The 25,039-nt window shown below is 38.5% G+C and overlaps 2 protein-coding genes across 2 annotated transcripts; one reads left to right on the top strand and one right to left on the bottom strand.

Moving 5' to 3' along the window:
* Window positions 1-11,779: 11,779 nt before the first annotated feature.
* Window positions 11,780-14,407, top strand: LOC103715934 (putative pentatricopeptide repeat-containing protein At5g52630). The gene has a single exon (XM_008803733.4). The coding sequence runs from the start codon at window positions 12,304-12,306 to the stop codon at window positions 14,110-14,112; it is 1,809 nt and encodes a 602-aa protein (XP_008801955.2). The 5' UTR covers window positions 11,780-12,303; the 3' UTR covers window positions 14,113-14,407.
* Window positions 14,408-16,980: 2,573 nt separating this feature from the next.
* Window positions 16,981-24,778, bottom strand: LOC103715936. The gene is made up of 3 exons (XM_008803734.4): window positions 24,151-24,778; window positions 20,511-20,696; window positions 16,981-17,577 (listed from the first exon to the last, which is right to left on the bottom strand). The coding sequence occupies exons 1-3, from the start codon at window positions 24,658-24,660 to the stop codon at window positions 17,278-17,280; spliced, it is 996 nt and encodes a 331-aa protein (XP_008801956.1). The 5' UTR covers window positions 24,661-24,778; the 3' UTR covers window positions 16,981-17,277.
* Between the last annotated feature and the right edge of the window lie 261 nt (window positions 24,779-25,039).

Here is a 25,039-nt window from a genome sequence, read left to right as displayed (position 1 = left end):
GGAACCGGGCTCTAAATTTCTATAACACATCTCAGGAACAATTCATTGCCTCAAACTAATTAATCCCCTTTTCTTAGTTTCAAACACCAAAATCCGAATGGCTTGATAAAAGAAACCATAGTCATCCAATATATCTTGAAATCTTTTTGTTTGGATGAGATCAAAGTAATCTGTCCTTTTTTTTTCTTCATCTAAGGAAAAAAAATCAGGCACGATGAAGAAGAAAAGTGTGCGGGAATGATTGAAGCAAGACTTCAAACCAGACTCTTAATCCCCAATTTATAGGAAAAAAACTGTATCGAATATTTTTTTTGTTCCTTAAGAAGTCTCTTAATCCCCAAACCTGACTCTTAATCCTAAACCAAATATTTCTTTTGTTCCTTAAGAAGTCCAGATCCATATTTTTAAAAGTCAGAATGCAAGTCAAAATTCTTTAAAACGGCGAGATCTATCTTCGTCCTCTCATATATTGGACATGCCTGATACTAGTATAGGATATTTGTCCTTGAATATATAACATTGCTCAATCACCATACTCTTCACAGCAATGGGATCTACAACAAATGCTTTGGTTGCTGAATGATTTTGATGAGATAAAAAAAATTCACCAGCCAAAGTATATATGAGACGTGTATTAGTGGATGAATGATATATTAGATACAAATCATTTGTAGAATTAATCTTGACAATGAAATATGTATTTTCTTCATTAGTTAAACGCTTAAAATTTACAGCTCTCTCTCTCTCTCTCTCTCTCTCTCTCTTCCACACCCCCCCGCCCTTAATTTTTGGGAGAAAATGATCCAATGGGGATGGAGAGGTTGGCATATCCGTAATTTGCATAGACAGAACAAAACGAAGGCAATGAAAATTCTCTCTCTCTCTCTCTCTTTTGTGGCAAGGCGGATATTTCATACAACCCTCGTGTGGACAAAACTGTTGGCATCAGAGTATAAGAGCTCATGATGTAGAATCTTAAAGAAACTACTCCAATGATTCACAGCATAGGCAGTCACCCAATTAGCTACAATCACTTTTCTTTATAAATGTGTGCTGTTTCAATGGAAATCAGAGAGGCGTAAGCTTCCAAATATCCATAAGAAAGGATGAGCATTGTTAGTGATGGGAGACAAAATGGAGCGTCCTATTTTCGGCATGAAGTTACCCAATTCTGGCCAAACCGAGCACGTTCATATGCTGCAACCATGCCCTGCAATAGCCTCACCGCACCATCCTTTGCTTGCTAGCCACGCCATGACATATCAATTAGGGACCATACCCTGTTGCCCCAGCTATACCCTACCACATCGACCAACGCCTTACTGTTCACAAGAACGGCCTACGCCGTGCGCCTCAAGCAAGCTCTAACTACGCGCCATCTGGCTAAAAGCTATCTCCTCCCATGATGAGAATGGGCCATACCTCCGCCGCCTGGACATCTTTACAGAGACTATAAATAGCTCCATCAAGTAACACCTAAAGGACTTTTAGACCAACTAAGATCCACTCTAACTTTGCCATCGGAGGGTCCTCACCGGAACTCCACCGGTGAGGCTTTATGCAGGTCCGCCAACGTGCAAGAAACGACGTCCCTTCTCCATCCTGTCCGGCAGCTCCCCCGACTCCTCCGGCATGGTTACCCTCGGTCCAAATTTGAACCACAATATTTGGCGCTAGAGGAAGGGCCTGAGTCGTGATCATGAAGTTAAGAAGTCTCAGATCTCCAAATGCAGTGAGCAGCCGAGTACCAACACCCAGCAACTCGCTCCAAAGTCCACCCCTTACAGAACCGGTGGACCGAATTTCTCAGGTCTAGTCGGAGCAGTTCAACCTACTTGTCCAACAAGTCCAAGCGCTCACTACGGTCGTTCAAGACCTGTAGCAAGTAGGAGACCAGCCTATACTCCCTCCTCACGAGCATGAGTCCTCAAGATGCCGCTCGCAATGCCATTTTCCTGTAGAGCATCGCCACCACGGAAGCTCCCATCGAGCTCGGTCCCCAAGCCAAAAAGGCCCTTTTGGTAGTGGGACTAGATCCAGCACCGAAGGAACAAAACCTTGCCGGGGCGTAGTACCTACGTGGACCCTTCCAGAGCGAACAATACCTTACGACGGAAGGCCAACCTTCATTTTCCGTGACCTCAACAGTTGGTGCTTTCGTTGAGAACCAAGCTCAAAAGGCGACCTCAAAAGGCCGAGCTTAGAAGGCCGACTTCAGAAGGCCTGGCGGAAGAAGATGCTCCTGGATAGCCATGAATCTTGCATGATGATGGCTCTTCGACCTCGGGGGACAGGGACACAAGCCTCATACTCATCGGCCCGCATGGTATATCAGCAGGGCAGACCTGCTACACAAACGACGTCATGCCCCGGCTCGAGCCAGAGCGCTGCCGACCGTAAGCTGAAGGGGCTCCCTCGATCGTAGGACCATTCGATGCCATTTCAATGCCATTCGATGTTATTTTGATGATATTCGACACTATTTCGGCGACATTCAACGCTATTCGACACCATTTTGAAGACATTCGATGCCAATTCGACGCTATTTCGACGACATTCGACGCCATTTCGATGCCAATTTGACGACATTCGACGCCATTTCAACGACATTCGACATCATTTCAACGATATTTGACACCAATTCGATGCCATTTCGACGACATTCGATGCCGACATTCGATGCCATTTCGAGGACATTCGATGCCATTTGACGCTATTTCGACGATATTTGATGCCATTTCGATGACATTCGACGCTTTTCGACGATATTCAACGCCATTTGATGCCTTCTGCGACAACATGCCCCGATCTGAGTGGAGGTGCTCTGTTGAGTCAACCACGAGCCAAAGAAGGCCGCCGAAGTCAACCTCAGAGCAGAGTTGCTTAGCTCGGCTCGAAAAGCTGGGCTTAAAGCCGTTAGCTTCAACGACACGAGAGGTACATCCTACTCGATACATATGTCTTCATAAATATTTGACTGAATTATAGGATGATCAATGACTTGGCTACTTCCTTCGCTCGAGCCAACAAACCACTCGAACTCGAAAGTCGGGGGGGCAATGATGGGATGCAAAATGGATCGTCCTATTTTTGGCATGAAGTCACCCAATTTTGGCCAAGCCAAGCTTAGAAGGCTGAGCCCAGAAGGCGGACTTTAGAAGGCCAAGCCCAAAAGACCGACTTCAGAAGGCCGACCTCAGAAGGACAAGCCTAAAAAGCCGACCTCAGAGAACCGAGCCCAGAAGGTCGACCTCAGAAGGCAGACCTCAGAAGGCCGAGCCGAAAGCCGAACCGACCTTAGAAGGCCAACCTTAGAAGGCCGATCTTATCGTCCACATGCTGTGACCAACCCTGCAGTAGCCTCACTGCACCATGCTTTACTTGCTGGCCATGCCACGACATATCAATCAGGAACCATGCTCTGCTGCCCCAGCCAAATTTTACCACATCTACCAACGCCTTACCGTTCACAAGAACAGCCTACACCATGCACCTCAAGCAAGCTCTAGCTGCGCGCCATCTGGCTAAAAGCTATCTCCTCCTATGATAAGGATGGGCCATACCTCCGCCACCTGGATACCTCTACGGAGACTATAAATAGCCCTATCAGGTAACACCTAAGGAGCTTTGGACCAACTAAGATCCACTCTAACTTCGCCATCGGAGGGACCTCACCGAAACCCCACTGGTGAGGCTTTATGCAGGTCCACCGACGCGCAAGAAGCAACGTTCCTTCTCCATCCCGTCTGGTAGCTCCCCGACTCCTCCGGCGTGGTCACCCTTGGGCCAAATTTGAACCACAACAAGGATAAGGCTATGGTCTAACAGTCCAATTGATCACAGTTTTGGAGTATCCCTCCCACATAACATGGGTTGCCCTAGAATAGTGATGGCATGGTTACCTCCCTTGCTCTCTCAACTCCATTAGCAGAAAATGATGTTATAAAGGTACAGGTGACAATTTATGACTCAACCCATTTTAAGCAGATTTAGGTTTGATATAAATGGATTTGCATTGTCAATAGGTCAATCCATCTAAACCTGTTTATTAAATGAGTTGGGTTTAGGTTTAAACCTTTGACCCCTTTAACCTATTTTGACCCGTTTAATAATTGGGTCGGATCACCCAACCCGTTTAACTTGTTTAACCTATTTAACCTATTCGAAATCTATTTAACCTGTTTGAAATCTGCTTAACCTATTTCTAACATGTTTAACTTAACCTGAATAACCTGTTTAACCAATTTAAATTCATTTAACGCGTTAAAAACCCATCTAATCCTATTAACCCATTTAACCTATTTAATAAATGGGTTATGTGGATTAGGTTGGGTTACCTGTTTAATAAGTAGGTCGATTTAGATTTGAAATTTTGAGCTATTTAATAAACAGTTCGGATTTGGGTTAATAATTTTTTTACCTGATCCCCATCCAACCCGATCCGTATTTGACCTAACCTGATTGCCACCCCTACATGAAGGTGAGTACCACCTGCTGCCACTAGAATGGAGTTGAGACTCCGAATTAATAATGAAACTTGCACTATCATGTGCACTACCATCCATCACATTATCATCAAAGTTAACCTTGAGAAGTTTGGGGGTGGGGTCACATATAAGATAAATATATGAGATGGCCCCAATTTTTCCTAGCTGACATAGACCAATTTTCCCTATTTTTTGGTAGACAGTCTTTGACACTCTACAGAATAGAGGTGGACAAAAGATATTTAACCCATAATATGGAGTGCTTTCATTTACTTCTCTCTACATTATGAAAAAGAATCAAATTAATCTAGGAACGATATCCATATATAGCTTTGCATCCGAAGGTTCTTGTCATATATACTAAAGGTTATGTTATTTCCTTGGACCCCCACAAAAAATAGTGTTATTTTATCAATAATTGTGGTTTTTAAATGGTAGGGTTGAAAATGAATCATAAATGGAATGAGATCGTAGCTTAGAGGCTAAAGCCTTAACATCCTCAAGTACTATTTAGAAAATAGACCGAGAAAGCTATAGAATGGTTCAACATGAACTACATGATGCGTCACAAACTGTAAGAAGAGCAACAACTAGAATAGGTTGAATAGCTATCAAAGATAAACCAAGCAATGACCAACTGCATCAAGCTTGTGGTAGATTAGATGTATGGACCTATGAAAATTTTCTGATCAGCCTAGTAGAGGGATTGTGATATAGTATGGGGCAGGGTGGTAATCAAAACATGAAGAATGGAGTAAAGTTGGCTCCAGTCAATGAAACTATCAAAGAAAGTAGAGACTAGATTTGGATAGGTCTTGACATTACAAGTAGATGGTCGCTAGGGCGTTTATAATGTAATGTATAAATACTGAAATGTAACTTTGGAGAAGGACCATTGGTCAATCAAACATCAATCATTTCATTTATCTTTATCTTTACGTTGCACTTATCTTTATTTACTTGCTTTACTTACCTTACTTTATCTAAGCATGTTTGGTCTAGTTTCAAAAATCATCAAATTTGTGCTTAAAAATAAATCAAGTCGGGTCCAATTGACTTACATGTAGAAATTTGATAAGTCAGATATAAGAAAGTCTAATTAGACCTCAAATCATTAATTACGATAGAGAGGAGACAGAACTGATGAGTAATTAAGATAGAATTATATCAGCTTAGTAAGGGCAAGATTTGGTAGACTTGAGTTAACCTGTTCAAGTCAATCGATGGGATTAGATAGAATTTTGATCAATAAGCCTATAATGATAGAATTATGTAGGAGGTTGAATGAATTCAACTTGGAATTACTTAAGGTTGGTGGAATTGGAATGAGGTGAGTAAATTAGGTTTGAAATTGGATAAAGTGGGCCAATTTCAACAATATGTATAATTGGGTTTCGTTAAGAGTGCAGTTGTTCAATTGGGAATGGATGAAGTGAGATTTGATCAATCTAAGGCTAGTTGAAGCAAGGAGAAGGTTAGTATGATTAAGATTCATCAAAAATATGAAACTTTTTTATTTAGGAATATGGTCTTTTACTTGATCAATCCATGAAGCTAAGGAGAGGATGCCTAAGAGCATCTACACCTTTGATAGTTCAAAACTTAACACAACACTCAACCATTCATAAGAGAATTCATATTTGTTTTACTATGTTACTTTAAAAATATATAATATATCTAAGAGTTCATTATTCACATTACCACATTTCATAATCAATCTTCCCATAAAAATAACTTTTCTTGATATAAAATCAAAAAAGTAAGTATATTTCATTTTATTCTTTTGGATTTCTTTCAAAACATTACTTTCAAAAATAAATTTCAAAATTAATAAATTCACCATTATGTAAAAAAATTAATTCTTCTATGTTTGATAAAAATCAAAAAATATTTAACTTTATTATTTTTGATTTTTTTAAACTTTGAAAATGAATATCAATAAATTCTACATATTTGTCTACATTATATACAAATCAATAAATTCTATATATTTTTCTACATTACAAATAAATATTTTTTTAAAAAATAGGCGATGACTCATGATTATTTATTTGCTACAATTAAAGAGTGCCATAAATATAGACCCAGATGATTTAAAGGATAGTATTTAAAATAAGAAATTTATCACTAACTACACCTATTTTTTAAAATATATTATTATACTTAATTCTTAAGTATCTATAAATTTATTAATTTTTTATTATATTTGGTTTGCCCGGTTGATCTAGTGGTTCTACCACTAACTTGGTGACCTATACCCTTGACTAGGTTGGTCTTTGATCTAGTTTTTAAAACTATGGCTATTTGTTTCTAGTTAGCTTCTAGTTAATTTTCAGTATTCTTTTAGCTTCTAATTTTCTTTGTAACTAGTCTTCTAGTTTTATTTTCTCATTTCTACTTATACTTTATCACTCTAGAGATCACATTGGCACCTCCCAGCCTAAGCAACATTTCTTGTGTGTGAAACATGAGATTCTTTCCCATGATATCTCTCTCTCCCCTTCTTGATCCTCTATTGTTAAACTAGCGCTATAAGACTCTCTCGCCATTGCTCCTCCTTCTCCCTCATTCCTTCTCTCTCACTTTGTAAACTTGAATTTATATTCCTTTTCATCCTCCTAGATCTCTCATGAAGAAGAATTGACTTCATCTCTTCAACTCCTTGAGCTTAATGCTATGCTGCTTTCCCAATTTTTTTTCCCTCCTCTCATAGCAACAATTAAAGGTAAGGTGGAGAGAGGCGATGTTAAGTCAAATGCACACTAGAAGCAAAGAAAGTCAATGGAAGCAAACAAATCAATTAAGACCTGAATTGTCTCCTACAAAGCCTAGTTAAAAATATCGGGCATAATTAGCCAACAACTATTAAAAGCAACTCACATTATGAAGGCCACCATGAGATCCAATGGATGGTAGAAAACCCATCTATATCCAATAATAAATCTACCATGTTGTTAGTATAAGACCCATTCAATCTAGACAAGATCTAGGATTAAAGAACTAATAGCACATTAACTATTATTCGAAGGGTTCTGACTATGTAATCCCTACCATTGGAAGGGATTTTACTTTTGTTACTTAATTATTCTAATTTCTATCTCTTCATATGTATGGTTAAGACTACATACATTTATTTGACTCTCTCCAAACTCCGCAATGGCAAGAGCTTCATGCAGTGGGCACACTTTTTCTTGACTATTCTAATATCTACTTCTAGTTCTTGTTTTAATTCTTTTTTGTTGTTCTATTTTTATCTCATGTGGGCTAAGGTTCTCTTAAGGCTTGTTATCAACATCAAGGAGAGGGAGGGATTGCCAACGGGTGATCAATGATATAGAATGCCCAGTAGCTAATAAAAAGAAAGATAGGAGGAGTAATAGCGAAATGAAGTCTAAAGATAAAAATAGGAAATAATGAGAAGACTAAATATATAGAACAATAAAAATAGAATATTGGAAGGTTAGAGAAGGGGAGGCTAGATATAAGGAAAGTTGTTTAATTAAGCCTTCTCTTTGAGGGTTTTGACATCGTGACCTCCAATTCTATTTACTTTAGTAGTCATTGTTACCCTTCAATTTGGTATTAGTTACAATAAACTATTATTTCACATCAATACGCACAAAAAAAATTAATAGTGAAGTATATCCAATTGTAAAATAGCTAATAGGAGTAAGTTCAATATGTCTAAGTTTGACTATTGCATGGCTCCAACAAATAATATATAGAAGCATATCTCTACAAGTAAGATTGTCCTTAATTTGTTATAGCTAGTACTTTGAAATAGTTTAAGACTTGTCTAGAAATAGAAATATGCCATGCTCTTTTTCAAAATTATGCCAAATCACTTCAAGGTGCATCAAATCATGATAAGCTATGGCATTTGCCATATTAAACTATGTTAATCCATGAATATTTTGAACTAGAGCAAATTGAATTGTTTTAATTGTCGAGGGCAATATTACCAATAAGTATACAAAAGAAACCTCATGAGGAATTGATTACGTGATCTCTTTGTCCTTGAGGAAAGTTGTTACCACCATAGTCCTCTAGATAATGAAAATCTATATTTTGATTGGGTTCATTTGCTACAATTATAATATTCTCGTAGATGGAACCCACATGTCTCCACTCTAAATTGACTAAAGAAAATAAAGTTGAAAACAAAACATGAGATTAAATAAGAATACATATGAAGTCTACTTCAAACAAATTTGATTAGTGGGATTATTGCCATCCATCATATGTTATTCTGTTAAATAAGTCACATAGATCACACTTAATTTCCAACCACCAACAAAGGTCAACCTCATCATCTATACCTTGTCATATTGATCTAGTATGACTTAATTAAGCTAATCTATCAAATCTTGTTGTATAGACTGTGCTAAGAACAAGACCCAAATAGCTCAAGGCTATACTACACAAACCTGGACCACATATATAAGGCTCATTCACTTTATAAAGCTTGTTTAAATTCTCAAGCCTTTTGCCCCCACCCATGTCTTCGCCCATTTTTATGTGAATCCTAAAGGGTCTAATCTTTAAACATTTCTTTAACTTCTTCTTTCTATCCAAATAGTATACAATATAATCATTTACAAATTTTCCTTCCAAGTAAATCTAACTATTATGTTTAATAAGTTAACTTCAGCGGAGTATGATGCTTGTTCACAATTTTATGATATTTTTGAATATATTTCTAATATGGGTAAATTGAAGTCATCTCCTCTGCCATTTATTGCATCATATCCTATGCAGAGTTATTAGGCATATACAAAGAAAGCTAATGGTATTAAATGACACCGTTACACTAGACCAGAATATGCACAAAAATTTCCATACATGTGCAGCGAAGATAGGCATTGCTTTCTCAAAGTAAGAAAACGATAACACAAGAAATTATGTGGCCTTTGTTTCCTCCCCCATTCTTGTCCTCCCTTCTATTCTCTTTCTAAGACCACAACCTTATTCTTGTCCCAAATTCCCCCAAATCAAAGCCCTATTCTTCTCCACCTACCCTAAACCTTAAACCTAATATTGCTTAGAGAAGGGGAAGTGCTATAAAACTATGGGCTCCTCCAACTCAAAAGAGATTGAAATCCTTAACCTGAATTATTACAGAAATTCAAAGCTCAATCAAAATTAGAATTTTTTTTCATCATCAAATGCATTGCAGGTGCCATCAACAACGGTACCACACCCATGTCTTGGTAAAATGGAGAGTGAGAGACCTACAATAATTGTAGCCTAAGGACAAAGTGTTAGCTTCTCAGAGGTGTCAATAGAGTCGAGGCTCATGGAGGCTAGGCCTGTGAAGAAGACTAGAGACAAGGGATCTTCACATTAGGACCTACTTGCGAAGTAGTGAGCAAAATGCCTCTCTCTTTTGATAATCTTGGGATGTTTCCTAAGACATGTTTCTTTTGTGATAAATTATTACTAAAAGATATCTTCATGTATGGGTAAGTTTTGAATTCATCCTTTTTTTTAATCTTATTATATAGTTTTATATACTTTTTTCTTATCATTTTTGTTGATCCAATTTAAGAAAGTGATATTTGCTATTTTTATTCAGTCCAGTCTATAAAATCTAATGCACTTTTGATTGTACAACTTTGACTTTTTAGTTATTCTAACAAAACATAGGTTTTGCCCTTATAAATTAACAACTAATTTTATTTCTATATTATTTTGTATCTGGTAATATGTTAGAAACATACCATCATACCTTTTAAATTGTTTGTACCTTAAAAAGTGATATTTGTGACTAAAATGTACTCATTTTCATTTTGTAGACTAACAAATTCCAAATTCTAACCATCTCCGACTATCATGTTGAGGAAATTCATTAATTTGTAGTGGCATTTTTCAGCCTTGTGCTCAATTTTACATTGTTAGAGTATCACTTGAATTTTATCTTGTTTTTTTATGTAATATTAATAATTCAGGTTGTTCCTTTAAATGTGTTTGTTGTCAAAGTAAAGTTAAAGTATAATATAATTCTTTTTAGCAAAGGTGACAAATATTTTCATTAATATGTGAAATGATAAATAGAAAGTAAGGAGAGCAAGCAAAATGTAGTTAGCAAATTCACTACAAGAAAATACATATTCAGCGATTAAGATTCTAGTTGCCGAATAACCATATTTGGTCGCCGAAACCTTTTCGCAACTAGCATACTCTTCGTCGCCGAACCCTAGTCACTGAAAGGTTTTGGCGACCAATATTGTGTGGTCACCTAAGGTACACCAACAACGACCAACGTTTGGTTGCCGAAGAAAATTATCCGCGACGAAATCTGTTGTCGCTAATTTCAACGCCGACCAAATAGTTGGTCGTGGAAGGTTTGTCTTGCTCTACCAAAAAAAGGTCATTGAATGTCTATCTTCCCCCACCAATAGTTTGGTTGCAGAATGTATTGGAATGCATTGGCAACAAATATTTTTTGGTGGCAGAAAATATTAATCTGTATTTAATTAACAATTCAAATTATAAGCTTAATATTTATTTTTGGGCTCGTTCCAAATCCTGTACAACCAACACAGCCTATCCAATATCCATATTGCACAATACATTTGCTCATTCAAATAGAAGTATACACAATGTTGGAGAATCCATAGTTAGAAAATATTTCTTAAAATCATCAAGCCTAAAAAACCAACACAATAAGGTCAAACTAGAGCAGCATGTTTGAGGTTATGGTATTCTGGTCTATCTTTACTAATATGGGGCTATGGTGAATGAATGGCATCGATAGGAAACTATATGTATGATAACCTAATTTTAATTGCATGATATTTCACATGTTATCCCGAATTATAATAGTTAATAAGGGAGAGGTAATTATAATGGGGGAACACCCAAACTTGCTCACATGATAAGCAATAAGGAATATGGTCTGTCGAATAAACCTGTAGCGCATAAAGATCTAATAATTTTTATCACCATATTGGATCCAAATAATAGATCTTATTTATGTCTATTAGTGACTATATAGTGTGTAATAAACTTCAATTCAAAGTTTGGGCTTATAGGTTGATCTAGAGATCTTTTGAGGTTGCTGACGAAATCTAATTTTGTGGAAGGAATTTGAATTATAAATCAAGGAGAAAAATAAATGAATTGAAAATAGGCAATCAACAAACTAGAATAAGCATGCAATTCACTCTTTTCAAGGAAAATCGTATTTTTCAATCGCATGAAACTATACCATTTGATGTATTTTCTATTGACTTCTACTCATTTTTAGACATTTCTCATTTTATTTCTGATTGAAGATGTTATACAGACATTTGTGTGCATTTTGCTTTGAGGAATGCCGAGAGAAGCACATAGAGATGGTGGAGTTTTTCGAATGAGACATATCAACATAACCTTCTCAACACAATAGCTCAATAATCTATTTAATATGAAAATGCTGAAGCCCTCCAGTCACATATCTTCCATTTGCCAAGTAGAACAAAATTGCTCATCTCATCAGTTCTGCTACCTAGAATTCTAGTGTCATTTCTTTTTCTTAGAAGAAGCTCCTTTGAACTATAAAAGACTTGTACTTTCTTTTCTCTTCCCCTCATTGCCTTTATCATTGTAATATATCAATGCATGCATGTAGACTCTATAAAAAAATCCATCTTTTGTCTCCATTTTTCATTGGGATGATGTGCCAAAGGCTAATAAAAGATAATTTTATCATTAATATTACAAAATTACAACTGAATCTTCAGACCACCAGATGTGACTTCGTTAAGCAAACTAGTCGGATAAAGGCTTGGACCCTCCACGAACCGAAAAATCGAAGGCTTGCAGCATTCCCAAAATGCCCCTCCCCTTCCCCGGAAGACCCCCGGCGATCCCACCGCCGACCACCCCGGGCGCTCTGTGCGACCTCCTCCTCTCCCTCTCCGCCGCCCGCGCCCTCCCTCAGGGCCAGCAGCTCCACGCCCACCTCTTCAAGTCTGGCGCAGTCCCCTCCGCCGCCGCCCGCTCCGCCGCCGCTCCCCTCTCCAACCACCTCATCACCTTCTACGCCCGCTGCGGCCTCCCCCTCCTCTCCCGCCGCGCCTTCCTCGACCTCCCCGCCTGCCCCCGTCCCCCCGCCCCCGCCTGGTCTGCCCTCATCTCCGCCCTCGCCCAGAATGACCTCCCAGCCGACGCCCTCGCCGCCTTCCGCTCCATGCTCGTCGCCGGCGTCCCCCCATCCGACCGCACCCTCCCCTCCGCCGCCAAAGCCTGCGCCTCCCTCGCCCTCCCCTCCCTCGCCCGCTCCCTCCACGCCCTCGCCCTCAAATCCCCCTTCCGTGCCGACGTCTTCGTCGCCTCCGCCGTCGTTGACATGTACTCCAAGTGCGCCCTCCTCCTCGACGCTCGCCAGCTCTTCGACGAGATGCCCCAACGCAACGTCGTCTCCTGGAGCGCCCTCATCTTCGGCCACGCCCAGGCCGGCCTCGACGCCGACGCCTTGAACCTCTTCAAGGCCGCCATTGCTGAACCCGGCATCGACCCCAACGACTTCACCTACTCCTGCGTAGTCCGCGTCTGCAGCACCGCCACTCTCCTCGACCTCGGCTGCCAGATCCACGCGCGCTGCGTCAAGTCCAGCTTCGACGCCTCCCCTTTCGTCGGCAGCTCCCTCATCTCCCTGTATTCGAAATGCGGCCTCCTCGACTACGCGTATCAGATATTCGACGAGATGCCCGAGAGAAACCTAGGCGCCTGGAATGCCATCCTCATCGCCTTCGCCCAGCACGGTCACACCCGCGCCGCCTTCGACTTCTTCAAACAAATGGAAGCCGCTGGCTTCCAGCCCAACTTCATCACCTTCCTCTGCCTCCTCACCGCCTGCAGCCACGCCGGGCTGGTCGACGACGGCAAGCGGTACTTCACGCTGATGTCGCAGCGCGGTATCCATCCCGAGCCGCAGCACCACGCTGCAATGGTGGACATGCTCGGCCGGGCGGGACGAATCCCAGAGGCGGTATCGTTTATCGAGTCCATGCCGCTGGAGCCAACGGAGTCCGTGTGGGGCGCACTGATCACGGGCTGCCGCATCCACGGGGACACGGAGACGGCAGCCTACGCGGCCGGAAAGCTCTTCGAGACGGGCTCCGTGAGCTCCGGCGCTCACATGCTGCTCTCCAACGCCTACGCGGCGGCGGGGCGGTACGCGGAGGCGGCGCAGGCGCGGAAGGCCATGCGCGACCGCGGAGTGCGCAAGGAGACGGGGCTCAGCTGGATGGAGGCGGGGGCGCGGGTGCACACCTTCGTGTCCGGCGACCGGTCGCACCCGAGGAGCGAGGAGATATACGGGGTTTTGGAGGAGGTGGAGGAGAGGATGGAGAGGCTCGGGTACGAGGCGGACACGAGCCAGGTGCTGAGGGAAGTGGGAGGGGAGGAGAAGCGGCGGGCGATCAGGTACCACAGCGAGCGGCTGGCGATCGGGCTGGGGCTCTTGATGGTGCCGGAAGGGAGACCCATCAGGGTGATGAAGAATCTGAGGGTGTGCGTGGATTGTCACACGGCGATCAAGTACTTGACGAGGTGCACCGGACGGACGGTCGTGCTTAGAGATAACAATCGGTTTCACCGGTTTGAGGATGGGGTGTGCTCCTGCGGGGACTATTGGTAAAAATACAAGGGTTTTTTTTTTTTACCTTGTCACCCCCCATCCTCCTCGAGAAGTTATCCCCAACATCATGTGCACCACATCAATCTAATTTACCAATCCTAGAGGCTTCATGTGGCTCGTCTTGGATTGTCGCCCGCCGACCGCATCATGAGACACGTGGTGTAGGGTATAATTTCTTCTAATCCTCCTGCTATTTGTTGTTTATTATTCATTTTATTTATTTTATTTATTAAAACTCTGCTGATATAGATCTCACGATACTTTCTTGTTTATGAATTTCTAAGCATTTACATTATGAAGATTTTGGTTAATGACAGATGTTTGATTTTGATGCATTTGGTAAAAATTTTGAAATAACTTTGTAGCTGGGAAAAGTCCAACTTGGTGCTTTTGGATAAAAGTTCTACTTGAGATGTGTCTTTATTCAAGTCCTGGCAATAGAAATTTTTAAGAACTGATTAGAAATAATTTAGAAGTTAGCAATACTTTATAATAACAAGCTTTGATGGTATAATATAAAATAAAATAATAATATAATATAGTATTATAATATGATATAATTATTATCATTATTATTCTATTGGTCGAAAAATCCTCTATTGAGAAGATATGAATAGTGCGGGCATTCTCTAGCAAGTTTCTGTGTGTGCGCAAGTTTGCCACTAGCATGGGATGACCAGAAAGAAGAGAAGTTTAAGGGATGGTAGTGTGGGTCCTAGTGCCTTAATCTTCAAAAACTTTCATTACCATTAGTACCGTCTATTTGGAAGAGAATGAGATAGAGTGTAGCTGGGGCTACGAGTCTACACTATAGCTACGGATAAACTATAGTTGAACTAGGTAACTAAAGCATCAAATTTAAAGGATAAAGGTAATGATAAATTACTAGTAAAGATAAAGGTAACAACAAGTTGTTTGATTGACAGAAGGATTCTCTTTTCAAATTATATTTTGTACAATATAACAAACGATGTGGAAACCGCCTAGTTATAGTAATAATAGTCCACATCCGACTCTTAGTTCTTTTCACAATTTTAACTATCAGGATTATCACTTTCCCACTCGCCATGCCTTATTAGACACCAAGTTCAATAACTTTTGTGCGATCTAGTGCTGTGTCATCGTCTCTCTAGTTAGGTCAATAGGTGATGACCTTTATTCCATGGACGATTTAGCTAATTTAACTTCATTCCTTACTCAACCTTCCTGACAGCTGCTTAGCCTGATGGTCATCTAACTCAACCTATTAGGTGCCACGTCTCTTCCAATACTTCACTAGCTTTTTGGTAGGACTAAATGATATCAAAGCTTTTGGTCTTATTTGGCTCGAGAACTCCCATGACTTGGAATTCCTATATGGATATCATTTTGGAACTGCTATGTGTATAATGATCCCGAGTACTAGTCTATGGTGTAAATAATAATATTATACTATAAAAATATAATAATATAATACTATTACAATGTACTAGAATAATAATATTTTTATTGTATTATAATAACTATAATTGTAATATAATAATCTGATAAAAATATTATAATATTTTTAATAAATTTTAAAATTTATTATTTATTATATTATTTAGGTTAATTAAAATAAATAATTTATATATTAAGAATGCTTTATAATAAAAATTTTAATGGTATAAATAATTAGATAATTGAAAGCACTATATAATGTGTTTTGTTATTATTTTCTCATACTAAAAATACTTTCTCAATTCAAGTTCAGAAATATATTTAAAGTTTCAAAATACTTCAAAAATATAGTTAGTAAATAGTAAACAATTTTTTTTTTTTTTAAGTAGCAAAAGCTCTATTATCTAAAATTTTATAGATAAAAACTCTACTGCTTACAACAATGTCAGATACGGTCTTAATAGATATAAATTTAGAGCCAACAAGAAAGCAAACTTTTCCCAAGCCAGCAACTCAAATTTGGCTCGAGTTTAGTTTGCTCAATTGGCTTGAGTTTAGTTTGCTGGAATTTAGCAAACTTTTCAACTCGAGCTTGACTTAATTTAGCTCAAAATACAAATAAGGATAATTTTTATAGATTATATATAATAATTAATAATGCAAAATATAGTTTTTATTGATCTATTGTAAATTAATATAATCTATAGACAAAAAATTTGTTCTAAACTATATATGAAACCCTTGAAAGATCTTGAGCACTCACTAGATCTTCTAAATGAGTTATTTGCCAGCAACTCAAGTTCGTTATAGAATTTAAATGAGCTATCTCGAGCTTAGCTTGATTATAAGACAAGCTAAGTTCGAGCCATGCTTAGCTTGCTCACGTTCTACTTGTTTATAATTGCTACACAAATCCATGGTAGGAAAAGTTTCAGAATTCATTTTGTGCAATTCCACTTATGCATTTGCAAAACTATGGAATTAAAATATATAAAAGTTTTATTTTTTGAAATGCAAACTTATTATTTTGAACCTAGGAATCCAAACATTAGAAGCATGCCACATCTTAGTGAAAAGGTTGGGGGACCCTAACAAATATTAATTCAATCCCTAAGGATTTTCACTGCTAAATTGAACAAATTTCGAAAGGTTATTGTGGTAGAAATTGCATCAAACTAACCAAATTACGCTCCAAATGCTCGGACTTGGAAAGAAGAAATGAATTTTTATCAGCTCCTTATTCTAAAGATGATGAATTTTTGGCAGAGCTACAATGAAATATTGCCAAGAAGCCGGCATGACATAGGAGTATGGCAAACTTCAAGTTCTCATACTAGACATAATCCTTGTAATGAGATAACAACAACCTGAATAGGATAAAGTCCAGGTTTCAAACTATGCTGCTCCAATGTAACTCACACCAAATACTGCCCATTTTTAACCAATATCTTTAAAACAAAAGAATGGATATAAGTATCCAGATCCATGTACTTTCAAATGCACCACTGAAGACTTTGAACTTGGAACATCCCCTTGCAGGGCAAAGGGGTCTGACCATGGGGGCAATGCTCATTCACTTTTGCTGACATGCAGATACAAGCAATGCATGCACAAGTCCCCTCATTACAGAGAAACATATTGTTACTTGCAACACCTGATAATTTGGTATATCTATATATCAACCATGAACCAAAAAGTTGAAGCAAAGCCTCTATACACAATAGGAATTGGAGTATGCCATGCTTGTCATGCATGAGAAGTGGAGAAGGTGCAAGTACTATTGTATCTCTGAGTATGATGTTGCTCATCATATGAACCTTCAAGGATCAGGAGACACTCTGCATGGTGATGATACCTTGGTCTTACTAGGTTCCAGACCACATGATAACTAGATCTTGACTTCACTCTAACCACTAAAGGCAAGCCCCTACCAGACTCCAGCATATCTTGCATGCCCCTCCCAGCTCCATACATTGGCTTGTTCTTTGCACCTACGTACTGCCTTAATGTTAAAGAACTTTTGCTGTCGACATATGATTCCTCACCCTACAACATAAAAAGAAGGGATAAAAAAAAAGAAAAAGAACATTCGAAGTAAGCCCCACGTCCACAATCCTAGATATTACTATGAATGCTAATGAGAGCTAAAATTAAATAACCAATATGCAAAACTGAACCTGATCGCTTACCCCGCAATGAAGAAGAAAGAAGCTTCCATTGAAGAGTTCAAGATATTGTGTTAGTTATAGAAAAAGATTAGCATTTGAAACAAAAAATAACCATGCCTTTGCCAAGTCTCTTGCACTATTTTTAATTTCCAGGAATGAAAAAGAATTGGAATGGGTATTAGAATGGAATGGAAACGAAAGATAGGGTATCAGAATCACGACTCCCATTCCATTATTTGGATATGAAATAAAAGAATGCATGGAAAAGGAATACTGGTTGAATTCTGATGACTAATTTAACTAGTTATATATTAAAATATAATCAGATTTACATTAATTTATAAATATATCATTAATTTTATTTTTATATTTACATCTTTATTGATTAGTTTTTTATTTTAATTGTGTTTTAATCTCAGATTTTCATATTCTAGTTTTTAATTTTAATCTTAATTATTTACATTTTTATACATTTTAATTTTTTTATTTTTAATTTTTATTTAAAATATTTTGTTTTTTTGTTTTTTTATTTTTTATTTCACAGTATTTAAATATTTACATCTTTATCTTTTTTTAATATGCATTGCACAATGCCTACACTAATATATAATAAATAATAAACCTTCAAGTACCAATTAATATAATATCATAATAAGCAATACTTGATATTCGCACCATTTTTAATGAAATAATATTTTAAATTAAATATTTATTAAATTATTTAGTTTTATTTGACATCATAATCATTGATAACTAATTCATATGAAACTATATTATTTGTTACTATTTATATTGTAAATATTATCAATTACTTTACCACTAAAAAAATCATTCGCTTTTCCTTCCATAAATAGGTAGAATCACCATTCAATATGATCTTGTCCTTTATTTCCATTCCATTACACCATTCATTCCATTGAACCAAATATATTGGACCCATTTGGTTCGCAAGAAGGAAAGAGGTGAAAGTATGGTCAACAGGAAAAAATAGAAAGATATTTTATATTTAGTTGGAGTTTTTTTCAAAAAAAAAAGATTGGAAAGTAGCTTTTCACAGGCTAGGAATTGGGATAATTTTTTTATCAAAAATGCCCTTAAGCTTTTAGATAGACTATGGTAAGGTCTTCCTCTTATTAAGAACATAATATATATTTTACATAACTTTTTTAGAAAAATAAATGTTCAACCAAATAAGCTATTTTAGAATGCGCCACTTTTTCAAATAAGAGATCATATATCCAAGCATAAGAAAAATATTCAAATAAGAAAAAATTCTTTCCGCAAACTAAACGAGTCCAATCTCATGCACAAATTATGATGTAAAATTTTTAGGTGTCACATATTAGCATTAAATAAGAGCAAAAATGGCCTAGCTTGCGCAACCTGATTTTTGTCAGGCTTGGGCAGAGGTTTTGTTCCTGACGGGGCTGCCGAGCCTAAAAGTTCAAGCCCAATCTAGTTTTAACAGGCTCGAGCTCGTCATGGCCCAACTTATATATTTTATATATTATTTATTTTAATCAATGGCCTAACTTGTAGCCATTGAGCCATTGTTGTACAGGAGATGAAAAATCGTAGGTGAAATTAAAAAAGAATGTTCTTTGATTTCGAGATATTTTTAATTATAGTATAGGTAGATAGAAGATGCAAATTCAATGCAATAACTTTTTGAGGCCGTGAATGTCAAATTCTATTGCGTATTAATATAATTTTCAGAAAAATGAATGTGGTCATGATGTCTAAGGTATAAAAAAAAGTAACTTGAGATTGATTTTGGTTGATGGTTTTAAATAACAGTATTATAATCTTTATAATGTCCATTATAATACTTTTGGCCAACCCTCCCCCCAGAGGGGTTATAATTGGAGATACCATTGTTTCCGGTACAGAAGTTCCTATATCAATGGGAAATGCCCTACCTTTGAGTGCGGTTTGAATTATTGATTTACGTAATTGGAAATAACCAATTAGGTTTACGATGAAACCTAGAAATCGATCACTGATCTAATTTGAGTACCTCTACGGGATAGAAGTCAACAGAAAACTATTGAGTAACGGCAGCCCAAACTTATGAACGATCCATTACAAATCCAGTTTGCTCTATATAATTAAATAAATAACATATACTAAATTTATGATTATACATTATTATCTAGAAGTATAGGCTCATTAGATACTAAACTAATGGATTAAGATTGATTAACAAAATAGCTAATTGTTTTGCATGGAATTAAGCCTTTCAAGTTAAATTGATAGGTTAATTGTGTCAGTTCCTAACTTGCTTATTAGATGTGTTACAAGGACGGGTCAGGTTTCTTGGTTAATGAATTGGTTAGGTTGGAATTGAAATTATTGTCCTCTTCATATTATAGCATTCAAATTGACGGCAAGCTTCCAATAATCATGATATATATTGGCCACTATAGTGAAGCCCCACTACAATATAGGTTTTAAATTATTTAGTATTAAAATAATAATTGGTTGTCATAATAAAGTTATAATAGAAGAATAACAACATTACCTAATAAAAGAATTATTGTTTTTTCAAGTGATAGATTTTTTTTATGGAAAATTGGTACCAAAATAATGGAACTTATTTCTGCTACATAATGCCCATTATAATAAAAAAAAGTCAAATAATGGCGACTATATACATACATGCATACATATGTACACAGAGAGTAGCTTGACAGACCCTCTCCAAAATTGCTGTTGATTTAGATCATGATTGGTCGAGCACGTATGTCTCAACCCATTTAGGCCCACTGGCTCACTGATCATTTCACAAAGAAAGAAATTAATATTGTTTACCTGAGAGCTTGCGAATTTGAAGCGTCCGAAAGCCATTTGCATGGTTGGTGGGTGGCTGTACAAACCAAAGACCTTGGAATAATTGTCTACCTCCATATCCATGGAGCAATTGCAAGTTAAGATTTTTGTCACCACTCCTGTGTTATCCAGCCCTTCTCCAAGGTGAAATTGTTTGACTGCCGTTATCTGGACAAAAAAAGACATCCAGCTCTAAAAGAAACGAAAAGAGTAACCCTTCCACCTAAAAAAAAAAAAAAAAAGGAGGGGCTGATGCATTCTCTGAAAAACAGAAGAAAAATAAAGCTAAAAAGAAACGACAACATATACATCCATCTCTCTCTCTCTCTCTGTGTGTGTGTGTGAGTGTGAGTGTGAGTGAGTGAATTCCTAGAATGGTCACTGCTTTAGGATGGCTTTGGAGCATGTTCAGGATCAAACATACAGCACTCTAGGAATAATTGATGACATCCGTTATGTCAAATAAGTTTGTTAAAGCAACTATGCCACTGTATTGTTCTGATGTTTTAAGTTTAAATTCAAATTTAAAGTGCACCAGAAATGATAATCATGTTGGCATATCTTGTGATTGTAGCTGGCATGAATAAAGTCTGCTATCAGCCTCGTTGAATCTTGTCTAGAAGAGAATTAATTACGAGAGAAGCAAACAAAACTAACTGTAGCTGTTCTTAGAGGAAACACAAAGAGGAGAATGCAAGCTAGGTCTGTGCTCAACCTAAAATGGCTTCCATAAAATTCTACAAGTTTAGGTTTCAAGTAAGTCTCATTAGAAATATAACTGCGAACTGACATCCAGCCGCATTTGTAATTGATTAGATTTTGGAAGAGAGTGGCCAATTACCATTTTAACAAAATCACATTGTTTTTGCAGAACTAGAAACCCACAATAGAGCAAAGATATGCTCAATATATATTCTACTTAATGAAGTTATAACTGCTAAAGATGGATTATAAGACACTTTTGCAAAATACATGCTATGGCATGTCTAGATATCAGCAAGCAGCATATAGTCCTTGGTCAGGCTCAACCACAGTTTACATGCAATGATGAATGCATGGATTTTAAACAACATATAGCGACATAAATACTAACAGTTGAATGTTTAACAAACTGATGCCACGTAGTGGAGGTATTGGTTGATGGGGATCACAGTTGTTTTAAAGATCTCGATGTGTCCTCCCTTCATATAAATATGCAATGATTATATATTTTTCATGTTACTTGCTTATCTTATGATATGTTTAGTGCTGGTTTTTGTTAATTTTTAGTTGGTATTTGGAGCAAGTAGGAAAGAAAAAGAAGGTTATTTTTGGATGTTTGTCTTCACATTTGACATTCTGATGAAAGATGAGCCTCATGTTTGCACGCGTAATTGCATGCGAACATCTATATATATATTTATATTTTGAATTCAAAGGCAGCAGTAATTAAATAGGAATTCTATCTAAAGGCAATGCTTTAGTTGTTTAGATGAGGCAAGAGGTTCAAGTTTCATAATTGCTATCCACGTTTTGAATTTATTTGGTTACAGGAACCACTTAACTTGAGTCATCGAAGAAAGATAGGTCCAACAGTGGGGACATGTTCCTGACTCTAGATCAAGAACAGATGGAGCACTTATTCTCAGAAAAAGAAGACTGATGGCGTTGCAAAATGCAGGCATATAGATGATGTGGAAAGTATATCACAATGAAAGCAGGCAGTTTAAAGCCAAATATTATCATTGTATAAATGGTTACTTGGCAGACCTCTACTTTCACTAAATAATGTTAGATAGCTCTAATTTTAAACAATCGAGGACTCTGTCTGCAATAATTCAGTACTCTAATTTTTATACTATTCTATAGATTAGTGACAGTTATCATGATGCCACATGCATATTTATGAAGACCCTTCTGGGAGTGTGATAGTAAGACAGTTGTTGGTGGAAAAATGGACCACCCCACAAATGTAATTATAGCACCCAAATCCATCAGCAAGCTCGAGCTCATCCTAAGTGATGGAGCTCTTCCGCTCTCGAGCTCATCCTAAGTGATCGGGCTCTTCCGCTCTCGAGCTCATAGACCAGAGAGCCGAGACCAGAAGGCCGAGACCAGAAGGCCGAGACCAGAGAGCCGAGACCAGAAGGCCGAGACCAGAAGGCCGAGACCAGAGAGCCGAGACCAGAGAGCCGAGACCAGAAGGCCGAGACCAGAAGGCCGAGCACAGCAGGCCGAGCCCATGCCTTAGCCAAATATCCAATTTCCACCTAACCCTCTAAGGGACCTGACAACTCCACTATAACCTGCCACTATCTCCAAGCCATCAAGGCATAAGATCTTCGCAGGTATTCGGCACGACCTGCCATTAATGCACGAGACTCTCTCAAGTCTCCGATGCACTCAGTCATTTAATGAACACGGCCCAAGACGATCTCCGGATCACTGAACCATCAGAGCGTATGGCTCTACTTGGCCGCCGGTTCATTCGGTAATAAATGCACTTACCATCCACAGACCCCAGGCCCGCTACGGCCGGCGGTTCAACCACTCCAACAGGTCCGATCGACCGTGACAACTCCCTGGTTCCGGTCTGATTCGGCCCCGTTCTCCACTATGCCATAAATGGGCCAAATCGTGCCCAATTATCACAGACAGGGACAAATCCCCCGGTTACCTCCCAGGTAACGTAATCCCCTCCTATAAAAGGAAACCTGGGAGAACCAAAAGGAGGAGGATAACAAAAAACGGAAACAGATCCCCGGGACTGAACCCGCCGGGAAGCACAGACACAATTGAGGACATCATCCTCTTCGTCTTCTTTATCTTATCCAAATGTTCTTGCTGTCTTCTCCATATACTCTCTTCCCTGCTCTCTCCACATACTTGCCCCCTCTGACTTAGGCATCGGAGGGCCGGCGCCGGGGAGCCCGGCCACCAGTTTTCTTTGCAGGACTTGCACACCCCCCGCAGCGGAGGACGCAGCCAGCCGGCGCACCGCCGTCCGCCTCCTGTAGCAGCGGAGCTCCTCCTTCCCCGGCTTCACGGCGGCCCCCGGGTCCAATTTCCAGCAACAACAGTCATTATTTATGTGAATGCACACTATATTCTCACACTAATTAGAGATGACTCCAACATTACATTGCTTGTCCTATTGCTTCGTTGCTTAATGACAGGCTCATTTTAAAACAACCAGTTCACTGTTTCTTTATATTAAATGAGCTCTTCTTTTGTAGCTACTCATATTTCATTCTTTATTTCTCTGACTCATTGCACTTGATATCTTGTTTTATTTCATTTTTCTCTTGTTTTTCATCATTAATTACAGTTATTATTTTTTCTGAGTAAATCATTAATCATCATCAACTGTCACCTTGGATTTTCTATATGATGATTCTTTCTTCAATATATACAAATTACTTTCACAGATTAACTCTCCTTGTTCAACATCCCAGTTAAATAAAAAAATTCTTATAGTAAAAAATCTTGATGCAGCAACCAAGTGTCATAAAGACAAATTAATGGCATAATTGAATTAAGCTTACTTAAGTTCAAACATGGATGAGCTTACGGGAATCAAGTACTCTGCAGTCTAATTATAACCATAACTACTCCTCCTGAAGATCAGAAGAAGGACCAATACCTTGAAGGAAACCTTTGGGGCCGGGGGCTTCGTCGCCAAGTAGAACACAAGCAGCGCGAGCCCCATGCTGAGAAGAAGCCTCCAAATCACCTGGAAAGTGACGCAGAAGAAGGATGAAGAAGGGTCCAAAGACACAAACCTCCAAAGCCCATTTTTCCTTCTAGTACCATCACCCCCATCATCCTCATTGCCGGTAATGATCTTAAGACGTTGGCAGCCACCACTTTTAAAGCGGCTGTCATTGCTCTGGAGGTCGTATGCCATCTTTTTTTCATGAAGGAAGGAGTTGTTGGAGCCCCGGGAGGAGGAGTAGCGGGAGAGGGTGAAGCGGGAGGCCTCGCGGGATTGGTTATTGTCAAAGGTCTCATTTGTGAAGGGAGAGAGGAGGGCAGACTCTGAAGGGTGGCTGTTGGCATGGGAGGCAGTGGAGGGGCTCTGAACGTAGTAGAGGGCGCATGGAGAGGACTGGAAGAGCGCTTCCTGCTCTTCTCCTATGCTTTGGTTTGCCATTTTCGAAGACAAAGAGATAGAGATAGAGATAGAGATAGAGAGAGAGGTGGGAAGGTGGTAATTGGAGGATGTGAAGAGGAGAGGTTTTATGAGCGGGAGGGATGGTCTTGCTTTGATTAGGTGGGAATGGGACCAATAAACATTAGTAGTCATTAATCATTATGCTGTTTCTTGTATTGAAAAATATTAAAGGAATAAGAAAAATACATCAAAATTCTATAGAGAATTCAAAGAATCATAGTATTAAGGAAAACAAAAACTGAGAGGTACATCAAAGAAGCAAATAACATCGTTGATCATCAGTACAAGAGAAAGCCTGAATTAATAGTGTGGGCTATTATGGGCTATGGAATATGAGGGCTGCATTATTACAAATATC

Source organism: Phoenix dactylifera, chromosome 6 (genome assembly GCF_009389715.1).
Source record: "Phoenix dactylifera cultivar Barhee BC4 chromosome 6, palm_55x_up_171113_PBpolish2nd_filt_p, whole genome shotgun sequence".
NCBI classification, from domain to species: domain Eukaryota; kingdom Viridiplantae; phylum Streptophyta; class Magnoliopsida; order Arecales; family Arecaceae; genus Phoenix; species Phoenix dactylifera.
Note: the sequence above shows the minus strand (reverse complement) of the source record. Positions and strands in the feature narration are given on the sequence as shown.